General features: G+C 37.8%; 1 protein-coding gene and 1 pseudogene across 1 annotated transcript; both read left to right on the top strand.

Annotated features, from left to right (window-relative positions):
* Positions 1-454: 454 nt before the first annotated feature.
* On the top strand, positions 455-572 carry LOC129407972 (5S ribosomal RNA; annotated as a pseudogene).
* Positions 573-3,301: 2,729 nt separating this feature from the next.
* LOC110160428 (urokinase-type plasminogen activator-like) lies at positions 3,302-16,630 on the top strand. Its single transcript, XM_020925070.2, has 11 exons — positions 3,302-3,393; positions 3,470-3,533; positions 4,305-4,412; positions 4,991-5,144; positions 6,620-6,717; positions 9,463-9,504; positions 10,970-11,168; positions 12,377-12,528; positions 12,876-13,016; positions 14,222-14,370; positions 15,705-16,630. The coding sequence occupies exons 1-11, from the start codon at positions 3,337-3,339 to the stop codon at positions 15,897-15,899; spliced, it is 1,359 nt and encodes a 452-aa protein (XP_020780729.1). The 5' UTR covers positions 3,302-3,336; the 3' UTR covers positions 15,900-16,630.
* Positions 16,631-16,991: the final 361 nt, after the last annotated feature.

Genomic DNA, 16,991 nt, shown 5'->3' with positions numbered 1-16,991 from the left:
TATCTAATCGATTTGAAATATATCGTTTCGAATCCAAAGTTCATTGTATCGAGGTATGTATCGTATCGGTAACTTCTTAATGATACCCAGCCTAGTCAGTTTTGTGTCATGTAGGACCTTTAAGGTAAGGGTTAGGATCAGGGTTAGTTTTAATCTTAATATATGTTGTAATTCCATTTGATGATTGTGAAATTAACTTGTTCCTTGGAAAACTCAGCATACAGCAGCTAGTTAACTTTAATTGACCTGGAACACTAAATCCCGCCTCCAGACGAAATGCTGAGAATTGATATTTTGATTAATGCTTACAGCTGATATCATCAACATTCCCTGGGGGTGTGATGCTAACTGGAGGGTCTATCTGACACTCTGGTACTCAAATTAGACTTTAATCTGATGTTTTCTTAAAAAAAACTGACTTAGTTGGAATGACAAAAGGTGAGATGATTTGTGCTGTTGTGGCCGTACCAGCTTGTCAAAGCCTGATCCCGTCAGATCTCAGAAGCCAAGCAAGCCCGGGCCTGGTTAGTACTTGGATGGAAGATCACTGGGAAAATTAGGTGCCACAGTGGGGCGCCAGTCACAAAAAAATGTTGTGTCTTTGCCAAGGGTGTAGGTTTGGTCTCATCTTTGGTGGTGACATTGTCAGCTAACATGGGTAATCCTGTCGTCATATCACTGAATACATCTCAGAATGTCTAATAAAGGAAATGTGAACTAAAACGTATTAAATTAATACTATTGAATTTGGAAAAATATCGGAATAAATAAATATAAATATATATATTTTTGTTTATTAAAATAAAATGGCAAATATTGGTAGGGACTATTTTGTCTTCCCCAAATACTGGTTGTGACATGTTCCCACCGTCCCTGTGCAAACCTACACCCTTTGTCCTTATGGAGTGAGGAGAGAATGAATAATGCTCTGTAAAGTGTCTTTGATTGTACAGAAAACAGATACAGAAGTCTCTCACACATAAAATTACAGTCACAAACTGTTTTTCAGTTAGTCACTCTCAACTTTTTCCTCAACATCAAACACCTAAACAGGACCATGAACGCTTGTATCGACCACAGGCTCCTGAAAATGTGCTCTCTAAATCCATTTTCTATCTTTTTTAGAGTTTTCAGACTATATTAAAGCCTTTTTTGACAGTGTTTGCTACTGTGTGCCTTGAGTCACCATGGTAGCCACATGTAGAACACCCCCAGCTTGATGTCACTGCAAATCTAAAACTATCAGTTTAGGGAGTCCTGTTTTCCTGTGACAAACTCACACACACATGACCTAATTCCCGACGGTATTCCCTCCTCATACTGTTACCATAACTACTACTAATACTATACTAGACTGTTTACTCATACTTCTCAGAGAAAGTTTTGCATCACCACGGGGAAACAGCTGGACTGTCATGGCGAGGATTTTTTCTCAATACTGTCATGTGAGGAGGATCCCCAAATGTGGAGCTGATTCATATTTTTTTTTTTCTATATGTAGCACTCAAATGCAGATGTACAACTAGTAACATATATATTTACGACAACTTCTAATCTATGTACCAATTAACCATTTAATACTTGTAATTTTGAATATCTGCTAAACTATAAGCATCGAAAATCAGATACTAATAGATACTAAAACTAGCATTGAAACTAGATACACATTTGAGCAGGTACTGATACTAAAAAAAGTCACTTTTACAGGACATAAATGAACTTTTCCAGAATAGTTTTAGAGTAATCTTGAGCTGTATCAGAACAAGTAAGAGCACAAAGACTAGTACACGCCCATGGACCACTGTGGAACCTACTGTACCTGGACCACTGATTACACAGATAGAAGTACATAAGAAAGTACTATTTTTAATTAAATTGTGTGTGTAGTGCCAGTAAGGAATCAATAAGACTACTTCTACTACTACTGCGACTACTACTACTACCCCACTCAAAACAGTTGCTTTTATCATCTGAGGAAAATAACCAAAGTGCGTAAAATGTTTTCACAGCCTGACCTGGAAAAAATTATTCATGCTTTTATTTCATTGCGCCTTGATTATTGCAACTCTGTTTTAATAAAACTGCTCTTAACAGACTCCAAATTGTACTAAAGTGTTTGCCAGATTTTTAACAGGAACAACTAGAACGTCCCACACCACTCTGATGCTTTCATCTCGCCAGTGGCTTCCTGTGAAGTTCAGGATTGATTTTAAAATTTTAGTTTCTTTCAGAGTACTCCCTGGTACATCCTGGACCTTTTAACCCTTCGCTCCTTCACTCAGAACCTGCTGGTGGTCCCAAAAAACAGGTTTAAACCTCAGGGGGACCTGTTCTTTCAGGCTGTGGGCCCAAAATTATAGAATGCTCTGACTGTTTCTCTTCGTGTGGATGACTCTCTGAATTCTTTTGAAATCTAGCTGAAGACTAGCCTGATTCATCACCCGGTTTCACTTCGTGGAAACCTGTCTTTTTTATTTAACCAATCGCTGCTATTTGGTCGTGACATATGTAATGCCCCAAATCCCGTAGGAAGAAGGGCAATAACGTCTTTCCCCTTGATAAAATTCACCAAACATTCTCTTTGTTCCGGCTTTAAATCCTCGATCTCGGGAATTGTCACCAACACAGAATGTATGTCTTCATCTACATCCATCTCAACCATTTTGTTTACTGTTGTGCTGTACCACAAACAGGACCCAGACAGATGCTTGAGTTTGACATCATGGCTTCACAGCTCATGGCTTCAACTTCCTGCAGACCGTCTAGTGTATTCCGATTCCTGGCCTAGTTGCTGGAGAGAAATGAAATTGAGTGGAGGCACTAGGTGGCACCAGCCTGGCTAGTTGAAGACACTAGTGTTTAGAATTTATTATTACCATTTATATTTTTTATGCTTTGTTATTATAATATTTTGTGAAGTATGAGCTGATGTGTCCAAGTCATTTCCCTTGTGGATCAGTAAATGTGACCCTATTTTACTTGTTGTTTTATGGTGTACCTGCTCTCTGTAAACAACTTTGTGATTTTTATCTGTGAAAAGCATTATGTAAATAAAGATTACTCATTTATTTACTACTCATGTTTTTAGGCATGTCTAGGCAACCTGCTTCATAAGTGACAGAATTATGACAAAATATGAGGAAACATTTTAAACCCACTGGTAGCAGCTGCAGATGCCGGAGCCGGTAGTGCACTTCCTGAGTTTAAAGTGGATTCAGTGTGACTCACAAAAACTGTGTGGGCTGCAGACGTAACAAAACTCACGCTCCCTGCATGCCTCACAATGAAATCTGCACGTCTATCAAGTCTCAACATCTCACAACATCCTCACAAAAGATGGACATATTTGTGGTTTTAATGTGGAGTTTGATTGCACTGACAGAAGCAAGACCGGTAAGGAAAATTACAATAATTAGCACACATTTTTTAAGCTTTGTTGAAGTTTTAAGCCTATCTTTGTGGTTTTTAGGAGTGGTCTTTCCCTGCAGCCTCATCTTATTCTTCATCATATTCATCGTCCACTGAAACTTTAGGTAAGATATTTTCATTTGCACGATATTGCTAAGATAAAGTACAAAGCAAAAGAGCTCAACTTTAGGTGCAAGTTTTGTGGACTTGTAGTAGTGCTGTCTTCTAAATTGCATTGCTAAATCTTGATATTCTAGTTTGTACTCCCACTATGCACCACTACTACTACTACTACTACTACAATATATGTCAAGTCACTACAACTTCTACTATACTGCAATGCTATACTACTATATTAACTATAACTTTACTACTCCTACTACTGAATTTACTACCAGAGCAACTACCAAATCTATAGATATTACTAATATACTTTGTACTTTTAAAGGTGCATTGTGTAACTTTTCTAGTGGAGGGCCTCTCAAATATTTTTTCCATGGAGAAATTATTGCTTTGTCTGAAATGTTTTACAGTATGATATTAAACCTTGAAGGTCAATCCAGACCAAGTACAGGTCAGATCTATGGAGAGGCAACCCCGCTCACAGTCAGAATACCTGTTTTTCTAAGTATTTTTAAGCTATAAATCCATCTGTAATTGAATAAATGTAAAATAGAGTTGTTTAATGCCATACTGTGGAAGATTCCAGGCAACACAATGACATATATATATAGAAACAAGCAGGTTGCGAACCCCCAAACAAAAAGTTACGTAGTGCACCTTTAAGTGTTCAGCTCTTACATACACAAAAAAAAAGACAAAAATTATTAAATGAACTTTAATATTCTCATGTTTACTCAAACGTCTGTATTATCTAACTTGTGTGTTGTGTTCAGTGGGAAGTGAGTGTCTGAATGGAGGAATGGCAGTGCCCGCTCTTTACTCCAGAGAGCTGCTCTTTTGTCTCTGTCCTGATGGATTTACAGGCAAACGCTGTGAGACCGGTAAGGAAAACTGTTCTTTTAAAGGTACACTGTGTCACTTTTTCTGGTGGAGGGTCTGCCATCTGCTACAGTATTGAATTAAACAAATACAGTATATCTTGCACTCAAAACTACCACAAAAACATGCATTATTAATACGTGCAGGTCCACTTCTACACAGATCTGGCCTGTAACTTGGCCTGGGGATGTGATCAGCTTGTCTCCATGGAGATTATTAAATTAAATGCAGTACTGTAGATCATTTCAAGGAAAAAAAAAAAAAAAAAAAGAGTTAAAGTGGTGGACCCTCTACCAGAAAAGTTACGTACCTTTAAGTGAGAAAATAGTGTCAAACTCACCTGCTTGTCTCCGTGGAGATAAGTTTAATGCCCTACTATGGGACATTCAAGGCAAAGCAATAACATCGAGTAGAGAGTGGCTGACCCTGTACCTTTTAATATAGCCAACTTGTGGTGTCATAGCTCAATTGTTAATGACTTTTTAATGATCTTTTTCTCCAAGAAATCTGCTCTAATATGAACAAAAAGCCTGTTTAGACATCACTGTTAACACAATGCTATTTTATTTTGTTATTATAGATACGAGTGCTGCGTGTTTTGAGGGGAGGGGTCTGTACTACAAAGGCACAGTGGCACGGTCCGAGAGTGGGCTGCCCTGTCAGGAGTGGGACCCCGACACCAGGAGGCACTATATGGCCTCAGACATCAACGAGGGGAGACACAACTACTGCAGGTATACTATAGATTGTTATATACAGACAAATGTGTCTGGATATTTTGCTAAATGGACCAAGCTGAACAAAATCTTTTAACGTAACCAGCTAATTCCAGCGCTTATGAGTCATTTTAAGGTTTGGTCAACCAGTACAAGGTGGCAGAAAATGCAGATGTTATATGCACAAATTAAAATAAAGTGAAGTTTAAGTCATGTTATAATGTTGTTACCTCTAAAACATACTTGGAGTTGTGTTTTGTTTCATTCACACATGTTTGAGTAACTTTTTATTATTAATTTGTCTACATCTGTAAAGCTCAAAATACTCTGTTCTACCTTTGATGTCATGAAGTGGTAGTTTTCAGCTTTTATCTTTTGTGCAGTAGAAATTGGCAATTCCAGGGCTGAAATTAGAGTTGGGGACTTGCAGGTTGTGATTTGGACTCGAGTCAGACTTGAGTCACAATTTTTAGGACTTGAGAATGGGCTTGATAAAATGGCCTAAGACTTGGGACTCGACTTGGACTTGAAGGTCAGTGACTTGGAACATGACTCGGACTTGAGAAGCACTTTTAAATCTGAATTCTTTCTATTCTGACTGTAATGATTCACTCTAAGATTTTGTCAAGACATTTAAAAAGGAAAAAAATTAATTTCTACAACACGTATATACTCATTTAGAAATATAATAGATTTTTTAACAACAATTTAGTTTAAAATTCATATAAATTGCAAAAATCTAAGCTATATTTGGTACTTTGGTTTAAAGACTTTAAATGACCTGAAGCTCAAAGTAGACGAGCTGGACTTGACTTGGACTTATGGGCCAGTGACTTGAGACTCGACTTGGACTTGCCTGTATTTGACTTGGGACTTGACTCAGACTTGAGGTCAAAGACTTAAGACTTACTTGGTCCCAAGTCTGGTTGAAATTATCCAAATGATCCTAGTGAAGATGTTTGGAGTTTAAAACACAGTGGAGCGCTTCCTGTTTTACCACATGACATCACATTCATATGCAGGGTTTGTGGATTAAACATGAATGAAACAAAACACAACTCCAGTTTGTTTTTGATGAGGAAACAACATTATAACAGATCAGAAAATAGTGTATTATGAGCTCTTTAAATGAAAAACTATTGTTTTTGTTTCTAACAGCCAGAAAAATACGTAATAGCGGAACTTTAAAGAACTGTTTTATTATCTAATCTTCAGTAATAGCTGATTAACTTTTACCTACTGTAGAACTAAACATTGCATTACTGCTTTGCCAGTAATGGTCTGTATTGTGTCATTTTTTTTCATCAAATATGAGAAAATTTAAAACATACATTCTAACTTTTACTGAAAATTAATATGATTTGTTGTAGAGAAACTTTTTTCTGCACCATCAATGTCCCCAATCTAAAGGCAGATGGATATTATTTATGATTACTATATTATTATATTATTATTTTATGGATTTCATGATATATCCTTTTTTGTTCCCATAGAAATCTCCTGTACAAGCGTCGTCCCTGGTGCTACGTTCGGAAAAACCAGGAGCTGGTTTGGGAATACTGTGACATCCCTCGCTGTGGATCTGAGACATGTAAGTGGATTTAGTCCTGGTTTAGTCCTGGTTTAGTCCTGGTTTAGTCCTGGTTTAGTCCTGGTTTGGTCTTGGTTTGAGCCCCGTTTAATTCTGAGTTAGACTTAGTTTGTTTCTGTTGTAGTCCTGGTTTGGTCCTTGTCTAGTCCAGGTTTAGTTTCAGTTTAGGGGTATTACAAGTTCTGTATTTCCAATATATTGAAGTAGTAACAGTATTTCATGAAATTACTTAAAATCCTAATTGTTGCTGTACTTTTTTCAACTCTCTGTAACTGTGAAGATTCCAGTGGCTGCTTTATTTATGGATTTACGCTCCCTGTATATGCAATTTTGTGAACAATATTTGTTTTTTGTTATTTGTTTTGTGTTGTTGATCACGGTGGCAACAGATCCTAGCTTTTCCCAAAACCCATGGATAGTATTGACCTATTAACTCTCGGTTAATAGGTCAGTAGACAGACAGTAGTCGTAGTAGTCATCCTGGAAGTATTGCTAATTGTCTGTCGGATTATAATGAGGATGACGTGTCAAGCTTCGTAAGTGTTGTGAAGAGAAACTATTACGTGTTTGTGAAACTGGAAAAACCAAGTTGCTAATTTACAGTTCAAGTTACCAAACTATATAAACCGTCTATAAATAGTTTTAAGTGATTTTCAACTTGTGAATCAGTCGTGAAATCATTTTATTTGGCTTCACATAAAATGGTTTTCACAGGATGGGCCTACGCAACAAATGTGAGACAGTTTGTAAAAAAGCTTTGATGCTATTTAAAGCGGAACTAAACACTAACTCAGCGAATAACGTTTTAATAGCATTATCTAATCCTAGTCCTTATTTGACAATTTTAAGTGCAAATAAGTTAAAAGGTTCTATGTTACGCAAAATTGATTCTTGTGAGATTTAGGTCAAGTTAAGTTAAAATGCTGTAATGCGTCATCAAAGCATGACTGGAGCTGTGTTTTGTTTCATTCACGTGTGTTTGAGTAACCCTTTATAATTAATCTGTCTACATCTTCAAAGCTCATGAATAATCCTCTGTTACACCTTGTGATGTCATGAGGCAGTAGATTTCAAGTTAACAGCTACTTATCTTACATTTTGTTCAGTAGAGATTCGCAGTTCCAGGGCTGAAATTACCCAAATGACTCTTCTGAAGGCATATGGAGTAAACAAAGTGGAGCACTCCCTATATTACCACATGACATCATAAGGTGGAAGAGAGTGTTTTCAGTTTGAGAGAGGGTTTGTGTGTTAAATGTGTGAATGAAACAAAACACAAAGTAAAGTACAGATGCCTAAACAGGTATGTTTGTGTGTGAAGTTGGCCTAGCCTGATTCATCAGACGGTTTCACTTCGTAGAAACCATTTGACCAGCATTAGAATGTGTTTGGTTGACAGTAGGCGGGTACTTTTTTCTATTTAACCAATCACTGCTATTTGGTCGCGATGTATGTAATGCACTGCTAATTGGGCTAACTGGTATATTAAGCTCTTCCCAAATCCCGTAGGAAGAAGGGCAATAATGTCTTTTCCCTTGATAAAATTCATCAAACATTCTCTTTGTTCCGGCTTTAAATCCTCGATCTGGGGAATCGTTGCCTAAACAGAATGTATGACTCTTCGCTGACTGGCTGGTGTCCGGACTCACACTTCTGGGTGTGTTCTGATTCCTGACCTAGTCACTGGAGAGAAATTAAATTGAGCAAGGCACAAGGTGGCACCAGCCTTGCTAAAGTTGTCCCCCCATCAAACACCAGGCTACACAAAACCTAACGTTTGTTCATATTTTGTAATGATTCATATTTTATATAATAATACAGACCTTTCCACAGCTGAGCGAAAATTACGTCAATTAATCATTTTAGAAATAGAGGCTACTAACACAAATGAAAATTGTCACAGCACAAACGAAATACAAATGTGTCGTATAATTTTCTGCCTATTTGAGTGTATTTAAACTAAAGCAACACAAACAAAACTTTTTGCAGCACAAAACTGCACAAACGAAGCGCAAACGAATGACACAATTTTGAGCCGTTCTAGAGCATTTTGAAGCTTCCTGGGGGGCTGGCTGACCCCTATTTGACCTGTAAAAGAATTGTTCATATCTCAAAAACTAAAACAGCACAAATGAAACTTTTTGCTGTACAAAACTGCACAAACGGAGCACAAACGATTGACATAGTTTTTGTGTAAGTGTGCATTTGATGAGGGGCCAACTTCACGGAGGTACATTGTAACATAGAAACAGAAACAGAATAAAAAATAACCTAACATGGGCCCTTTAAATTTCAGCTTTCTGGTCAAAAACGGTCAAAAACTGAGTGTGTGCTGCCTCTAGTGGCTGCTACAATTTTAAGTACTATGTAACATCACACAAGACTGCCCCGATTACAGCCAAATGTTTCTGATTTCAAACACCCTCTTCACTTTCATCTTTATTCCTCCAGGTACTCCCCAGTTTTGTAGCTCTGTTTTTAAATGTTTTTTTTAGGTGGAGTGTAGGTGTGTACTTTGACTTTAAAGTAACAATGAAGTAATCTTTAGTAACTTAGAGGGGAGGGCATCTGGTACAGTAATGCCAAAAGTACATCTATATTCAAGATCTACTTTTATTCCGTAATCTTTCCAGTGTCCTTGTTATTAGAAGTCTTGAATCGCTGGTTAACTTTGTTGTAACACGCCTCTGGTCTGTTTTGGTTGAGGCGTCTTGCTTGATTGAAAATCACATTCTTCTCTTTCAGATCCAGACAATCCTGTGCCCACAAGGTCTGAACCCAATCCAGGTGAGGCCAAGTCCAAGTCCAAATAGTTATAAGACATCAGAAATGCACTTATAATGTTGGAAAGTGTTTATGGCAAATGAGAAAAAAACTATATGTGCAGTTAAGCGTCAAAATTAATTGCAAAAATGCTAAACTAAACAAAATTAAATTGTGATTCCTTAATTTTGCATCATTATCTTGCAGAAATAACTATGTATAATGACTGTCAGGATATCTTAATGACATTTATAGATTTAATACCAAAGTGATATCATATTATACGATATTACTTAAATTTACTTAAAGGTGCATTGGGTAACTTTTCTGGTGGAGGGACCGTCAGCTTCTTGTTTCTATGGATATGTCATCCTCTGCCTGGAATATTCCACAGTATTACATTAAACAGTTCTACTTTATTCAATTACAGGTTGTTTTATAACTCAGAAATGTCTAGAAAAACAAGCATTTTGACTGTGAGTGGGGTCGCCTCTCCACAGATCTGACCAATAATTTGTCTGGTTTGGTCTCCATGAAGATAGAAAGGTTTAATATCATACTGGTGGATGGTGCATCAATTGCGCGTCTCCATGGAGATGTTATGTTATGTAATGTTTCATTGTACGTCAGAGGTGGGATCAAGATGTTGTTTTGGAAGTCTCAGGTAAGTCTCAAGTCTTTGGCCGCAAGTCCGAGTCAAGTCCCAAGTCAAATACAGGCAAGTCCAAGTCGAGTCTCGAGTCACTGGCCCATAAGTCCAAGTCAAGTCCAAGTCGTCTGATTTGAGCTTTCAAGTCATTTTTCAAGTCTTTAAACCAAATAACTTAGATTTTTGCAATTTATATGAATTTTAAACTAAATTGTTCTTAAAAAGTCATGGTATATTTATATATGAGTATTTATATAAGAGTTGTAGAAATTCATTTAGTAAATTTTTCCTTTTTAAATGTCTTGACAAGATCTTAGAGTGAATCATTACAGTCAAAGCAGAAAGAATTCAGATTTAAAAGTGCGTCTCAAGTCTTCTCAAGCCACAGGCCTCAAGTCCGAGTCAAGTCCCAAGTCTTAGTCCATTTTAACAAGTCCAATCTCAAGTCCTAAAAATTTCTGAAGTCTGACTTTGAATCCACGTCACGACTTGCAAGTCCCACCTCTGCTGTATGGCATTAAACCTTTCTAGCTTCATGGAGACCAAACCAGACCAAGTAACACGTCAGATCTGTGGAGAGGCAATCCCGCTCACAGTCAGAATGCCTGTTTTTCTTGGTATTTTTGAGCAGTAAAACCACGTGCAATTTAATAAATGTAACGTAGAGCTGTTTAATGTCATACTATGGAACATTCCAGGCAGAGCAATGACATCTCCATAGAAACAGGTGACAGAGCCCAAAATAGTAGTAATAGTAAAGTGCAACGTACACTCAAAATGTGTTGGTTGGGATCTGTAATGATAGCTTATAACCGTCTTTCTTCCCTGTGTTTTGTGCAGTAGTGGCGCCCTCTTGTGGCATTCGGACGAGGGGGAGGATGATGAAGATCGTTGGTGGGACGGTGTCGACGGTGGAGGCACAGCCCTGGATGGCTGCTCTGTTCTGGAGGAGTAAAACCAAAGAGAGGGTCTTCAGATGTGGAGGCAGCCTCATCTCCCCGTGCTGGGTCCTCACCGCTGCGCACTGCTTTCCTGACGGGTATGAGTTTACCCAATGCACAATGTGGTTTCTACAAGATAGTGTAATTCCTCATTCATCCAGCAGGGGTTCAATGTAGATACGTTTCAACAGTGGTGGTTGATTGCAAAAAACTGTGTCCAAACCACCATGACCACCCTTGAAACCTTCTCTACAATGTGGTTTTATACAAGATTGTGTAATTCCTCATTCGTCCAGCAGCGGTTCAGTGCAGATACGATTTTAACTTGGTGGTTTATGGTTTAATGCAGGCCCATTGACAGAAAATTGGTGGCCCGGGGCAAGAAGCGTCACATGGACCCCCTTCTATTATAAATGAATAAGAGAAGGGTTTTATTCTGGGCCCCTAAGACTCTGGGGCCTGGGGCAATAGACCCCTTTAGCCCCCCTGCTGTCAGCGCCACTGGTTGATTGCAAAAAACAGTGTCTAGATGACCACTGTTGAAACCTACTCTACAATGTGGCTTTATGTTTACAAAGAAATGACAAAAAACTATAGTACATCTTAGATAAAAAAACAAAAAAAAAAAACAAAAAAGTGAATTTGAGTTGAGTTAATTTGTGAACTTCACTACAACTTTACTTATAATTTGTCACCTGCAGACTTTTTAAATAGTGATTACTGGTAAATATTGGTTATGTTTTTTATATATTTATTGTTCATGCATTTTCATTTAGTTGACATCAATTTAGAGAGAACATTAACATTAAGTAAATATAAAAAACTAAACAATGAAATACATGTTTCAAACATTACGTGCCTTGAACAAAATGAACAGAAAAGAAGATAAAGAAAAATATATCTGATGAAATAATAATAAAAGTTAATTTATTCAATAGTCCTTAATTTTCAGCAAAATAATTACATGGTACTAGGATGGGAATATGGTAACTACAAGTATTTTTTTGTGGTCATTTACATGATGTTTCTATAAATATTGAGTTTTTCCTGTAATACAGTTGATATATTTTAATTAAAAAACGAAAAAAACTTTGCCCTGTCTTTTTCCCATAGAAGGGAATATTTAGAGATGCTCTGACCCAGCTGTAGGCCTGTATATAAATATCCATCATAGACCAATGTCAAAGTCCCTTACAGTTGTCCTTTGGTCCTACCCACAAACACAAACTCTGAAGGAATATGAACTATACTATGAATATCAGTGGTATAAATATTTTGGTAAATTGGTTTAAATTGTGTTTTGCAGATCTCAAACCAAAGAGCGGCGTTTCTCTGTGGTTTTGGGAAAAAACGCCCTCAACAAAACTGATCTGGAGATGGAGCAGAACTTCAGGGTGGAAAAAATAATCCTCCACGAAGCTTTTGACAACAACGACGGCAACTTCAATAATGATATCGGTACTGGCATTTTATTACTTACCTACTATATATATATAAATTTTACTGGATTAAAATTACGTTAAAATATTATGTAGGCCTGTTTTCATTTGTTCAGTTCAGTTTATTTGCCATTTGCAGTATAAAAAACACACAATAAAACACAAAAAGATAATACAATTGTACTTAGGTCTTAGAAAAAACTTTCTCTAATGGCTTTTGTTGTTTTTGTTGTTTTATTTCTACTGCCGATTTACAACAATGTGTTCCCTAAAGTGCTTCACAGGCATAAATAAAGGAAATGAAAAACAAAAACAATATATTATTTATTATTCTGAGCATTTGTATTGTTTCTTTGTAATTTACAGCCCTGGTGAAGTTAAAGCCCAGAGGTGGTCGATGTGCAGAGGAGAGTAGATCAGTGAAATCTGTGTGTCTCCCTCCAATGAACCAGAATCTACAGCCTGGACTCAACTGTGAGATCTCTGGATATGGAAAAGAGAAGCATGGTAAGCTTGGACTTGTGTTTTGTATCCTTTATCTTTTTTTTTTTTTTAACCCTGGCTGTTCAGTTCTTACCTTTGTACCATTTCAAGATCTTCATTGGACTTGCGCGACTTCAATTGCAATAAATAACTGGAAAAATTAGGGTGTTCTAAAACTTCTGACTGGTACTGTAAAAGTAAAAAGTATCCACTGTAATATTTACTTACAGTATATTGTAGAGATATGTAAAATTTGTACTTTAGTATTGCACTTTTACTTTTGTGCATTGTTACCTTTCACCGCTGTATGGTATTGAGTGGGACAGTTATGTAATGCCCCAGTAATGCCCCTATATGCAAGTATAGCCTTCAGCTTCAGTTAACATAGAGTCAATAGTTTTCTATGAAGGCTGTGCCCCAGTAATGCCCCAGTAATGCCTCAGTAATGCTCCAGTAATGCCCTGATAATGCCCCAGAAATGCCCCAGTAATGCCACAGTAATGCCCCTACATGTAGGTATAGCCCTCAGCTTTTGAATCTGTAAACACTTGTTCCAAAGCCTTGAGCCATATAATGATGATTCATCTGATCGTAGTAAGAAGGTAAGGGTTTTGACCTTATAATGTCAAATGCAGAGAACAAAGAGCAACAAAGCTGTAATAAGAGAGGATTAAGAGAGAAAAGAAACAAGTCTGGACACAACTTTGAGACAAACATTTCCAATTACCCAAAGACAACAGACATTCAGAGTAAAAAGAGCACAAAAGTTCATTGCTCTCGGCTGCTGCTCTAGAAATAAGAAATAAAAAAAACAAATTTATTAGCCAAGTGGCAGAGGGGTAGCACTGTCAACTCACAGCAAGAAGGTTCTGGGATCAACTCCACTCAAGCCTTTCTGTGCAGAGTTTGCATTTTTGCCTCTGTGTCTTACTCACCTCAACACAAAACAAAACATGCACCATAGTTAAAATCCTCCAGCTTAAATAGTCCAGACCAAGACTCAGACAGACAGGTTGTCCCAGCATTACTAAGGGATGGGTCAAATACAGAAAAGTATACCTCAATCTTAGCTTTAACTCTTTGTTTTACACTGAAATAACATGCATCCTGACTCTGAGTGGGCTTGCATCTCCACAAACCTGACTCTTATATGGCCTTTTCTGCTTGTCTCTATGATATTGCCCATAACATTCCACAGTATAGCATAAAAACTGATCTTTGTCTCTCAGGTTTGTGGTACCGGTCCCAGGTCTTGCGTGAGGCCGTGGTCCAGGTTTTGTCTGATGAGACCTGTCGCCGTGACGACCACTACGGCGACCTGATCACAGAAAACATGTTCTGCGCGGGTCGTCCGGACTGGAGCCAAGACGCCTGTGAGGTAATCAACAACAAGCCCCATGCCATACCAACTTTATTTATAAAACACTTTAGAAACTTTTAACAACAGACCAAAGTGCCCAAGTACATAACAACAACAATAAAAAAACACAGCTGCAAACCTGCAATGAGTCAGCCTGGTGCAGTGTACACGTGACTACAACAAAAATGAAACTCAACTCACACAAATGTTAAAACGTGAAGAGAAAAGGTGCATATTTAGACACGCCCCGACCTGCTCCGTGTCAGTTTATTTTTATTACTGATGAAAGAGGAAATTCATTTCTGTCAAAACATAATGTCAAATATTCCAGCCACCACCAGTGCTCTGAGCAAATGGTTTTATTTAACTTATTTTGGCCTACATTATACACTGTACAGATGTGTGAATGAATGAAGCTTAAACTGAAAAGGCACATTAAAGGGACAGTGTGGAATTTTGGACACAGGACCTCATTTTCTAGTGAGTCAGAGTATTGGAGACGTGTTTTTTTTAAATATTTCATCCAGTCCTTGTATTTGCAGAGGTCGCTGGTGGTAGGCTAGTGTATCAATGGCTATAGTTATCCTGTCACTCCATAAAACACACCTCTAATATTACACCAGACTGTCCATGTAAATGTCTGTGTTGATAGAATAATGTTTGAAATAAAACTAACCTTGCATCGTATGAATCCGTCACATGTTTAAGGACTATTTTCTCATATATCAGTCCGCTGCAGCCAAGCGTTCTATCAGGAAGTACAACTCACTGCTGCTGCTCAGACATAAATCCTTCAAATGCAAGATTGGTTTTACTTCTAAAATTATTCTATCAACACAAACATTTACATCAACAGTCTGGTGTAATAATTGTTTGGTAAGGTACATTTTTTCTCTTTATAAAACTACTACAGTGGGGAATAAAAAAGGGTTGAAGGAAGTCTGCGAGTCCCTGCTTAGACTTAGCTGCCCCTGCAACCCGACCCCGGATAAGCAGAAGAATATGGATGGATGGATGGATGGAAGACTGTATAAGACTGTATAAAGAAGTGGACTAAGGGAGTGTGAATGATAAGAGAATTTGGAGCCAAGTTCCACATTAGGAATTTATTTACAGACAGGATCATGTAGAGCGAGACCAACATGACGAGGCTCACAGCAGCAGTTACAGAGGGAGGGGTGACAGTTTTGCAATGTAAAGTCAATTGGAAGCACAGTCGATGGAGCCTGAAGTGCCATCATGCTCACTAACCAACCAGCTAACTAAATAACTAAATAATTACCAATAATCATAAAAGTTTCAATGTGAATTTCAAATGTTGAGGTATATCTTTTGTTTTTCTGTGTGTGCAGGGAGACTCGGGGGGCCCTCTGGTGTGTGAAATGGGGGACAGGCTGTTCCTCTTCGGGGTGATCAGTTGGGGCGACGGCTGCGCTCAGGAAAACCGTCCCGGAGTTTACACCAAAGTCTCCATCTACAACCAGTGGATTCAGAACAAGACGGGGCTCCCCTCTGTCACTGCAGGGTCCCTACTCGCTCCCAAATGATTTCAAAATGGACTGATTACAAGTATCAAAAATCCTACTAATACTAATCGATACTCAACCTGGTATTGAAACTTGATATTTATGCGGGTACTGATACTAAAAAAGTCACTGGACATTACTGAACAGAGGACTGAACCCTATATGAATGAACCTTGTATAAGACCACATAAACTAGTATGGATTTATGGACCGCTGGACGACTGAGGGATTACACAGAGGCTAAATTTTTCCCTGCCTTTATTAAATATACAGAAAGTGGAATTAAGACAGTTATTAAAATGCAAAGTAAAAATTCTGTGGTCATATGGCCGTTGGAAAGTTATTCTAATGCCCTCCACCTCTCTCTCATCAAAAAGGAAAGTTGTTTTCATGAGCTCCTTGAATTTGCCCATTGTTTCAACATGAGAGACACAGTCAGGAGGATTCAGTGCAGTGAGAGAAAAGTTAATACATTTAGGTAGTGCATGGTAATATAAAACAAGGGAGAATGAGTTTAAAGGTACATTGTGTAACTTTTCTTGTGGATGGTGCGTCAAATGCTTTGTCTGGAAGGTTTTACAGTATGGCATTAAACCTTTCTGTCTTTATTTAGACCAAGTTACAGGTCAGCTCTGTAGAGGGACAACTCCGCTCACAGTCAGAATGCCTGTTTTTCTAGGTGTTTTTGAGGTATAAAACCACCCATAATTTTATAAACATAAGGTAAAGCTGTTTAATGTCATACTGTGGAACATTCCAGGCAGAGCAATGACATAAATATAAACAGCTTTTAGAAAATAAATTTTTTTGGCCATTGTTTTGCTCAATTTAAGTCCAGAGAGTACATATGCGCTTAGCACTACCAAAAATATAATTGTACTCCTCCACGGTGAAATGAACTATAGAATATATGTTTATATGTATAGATATGTATAATTCTTAATTTAGATTTCTTAGATTAACTCATTCATCACTGGCTAGTGAGTCAGGAATGTCGGCACATACTCTAACTACGATTGTTTTGCTAATTATACTGAAGTAGCCGTCAAAATGTTGGTGTCGATCTAGCCAATTCTATGCCGAGAAGCAATATTATTCCTGTAGTTGGAACGT

The sequence above is a fragment of the Boleophthalmus pectinirostris genome, unplaced genomic scaffold, assembly GCF_026225935.1.
Source record: "Boleophthalmus pectinirostris isolate CB_2022bp ecotype Guang Dong unplaced genomic scaffold, ASM2622593v1 HiC_scaffold_14, whole genome shotgun sequence".
Taxonomy (NCBI): Eukaryota; Metazoa; Chordata; class Actinopteri; order Gobiiformes; family Gobiidae; genus Boleophthalmus; species Boleophthalmus pectinirostris.
Note: the sequence above shows the minus strand (reverse complement) of the source record. Positions and strands in the feature narration are given on the sequence as shown.

Bases quoted from the DNA above. Each gene is read 5' to 3' on its own strand.
- LOC110160428 (XM_020925070.2), top strand. From the start codon at position 3,337: ATGGACATATTTGTGGTTTTAATGTGGAGTTTGATTGCACTGACAGAA. The intron at 11,169-12,376 runs GTATGAGTTTAC...TGTGTTTTGCAG, and splicing joins GCGCACTGCTTTCCTGACGG to ATCTCAAACCAAAGAGCGGC. The intron at 14,371-15,704 runs GTAATCAACAAC...CTGTGTGTGCAG, and splicing joins GGAGCCAAGACGCCTGTGAG to GGAGACTCGGGGGGCCCTCT.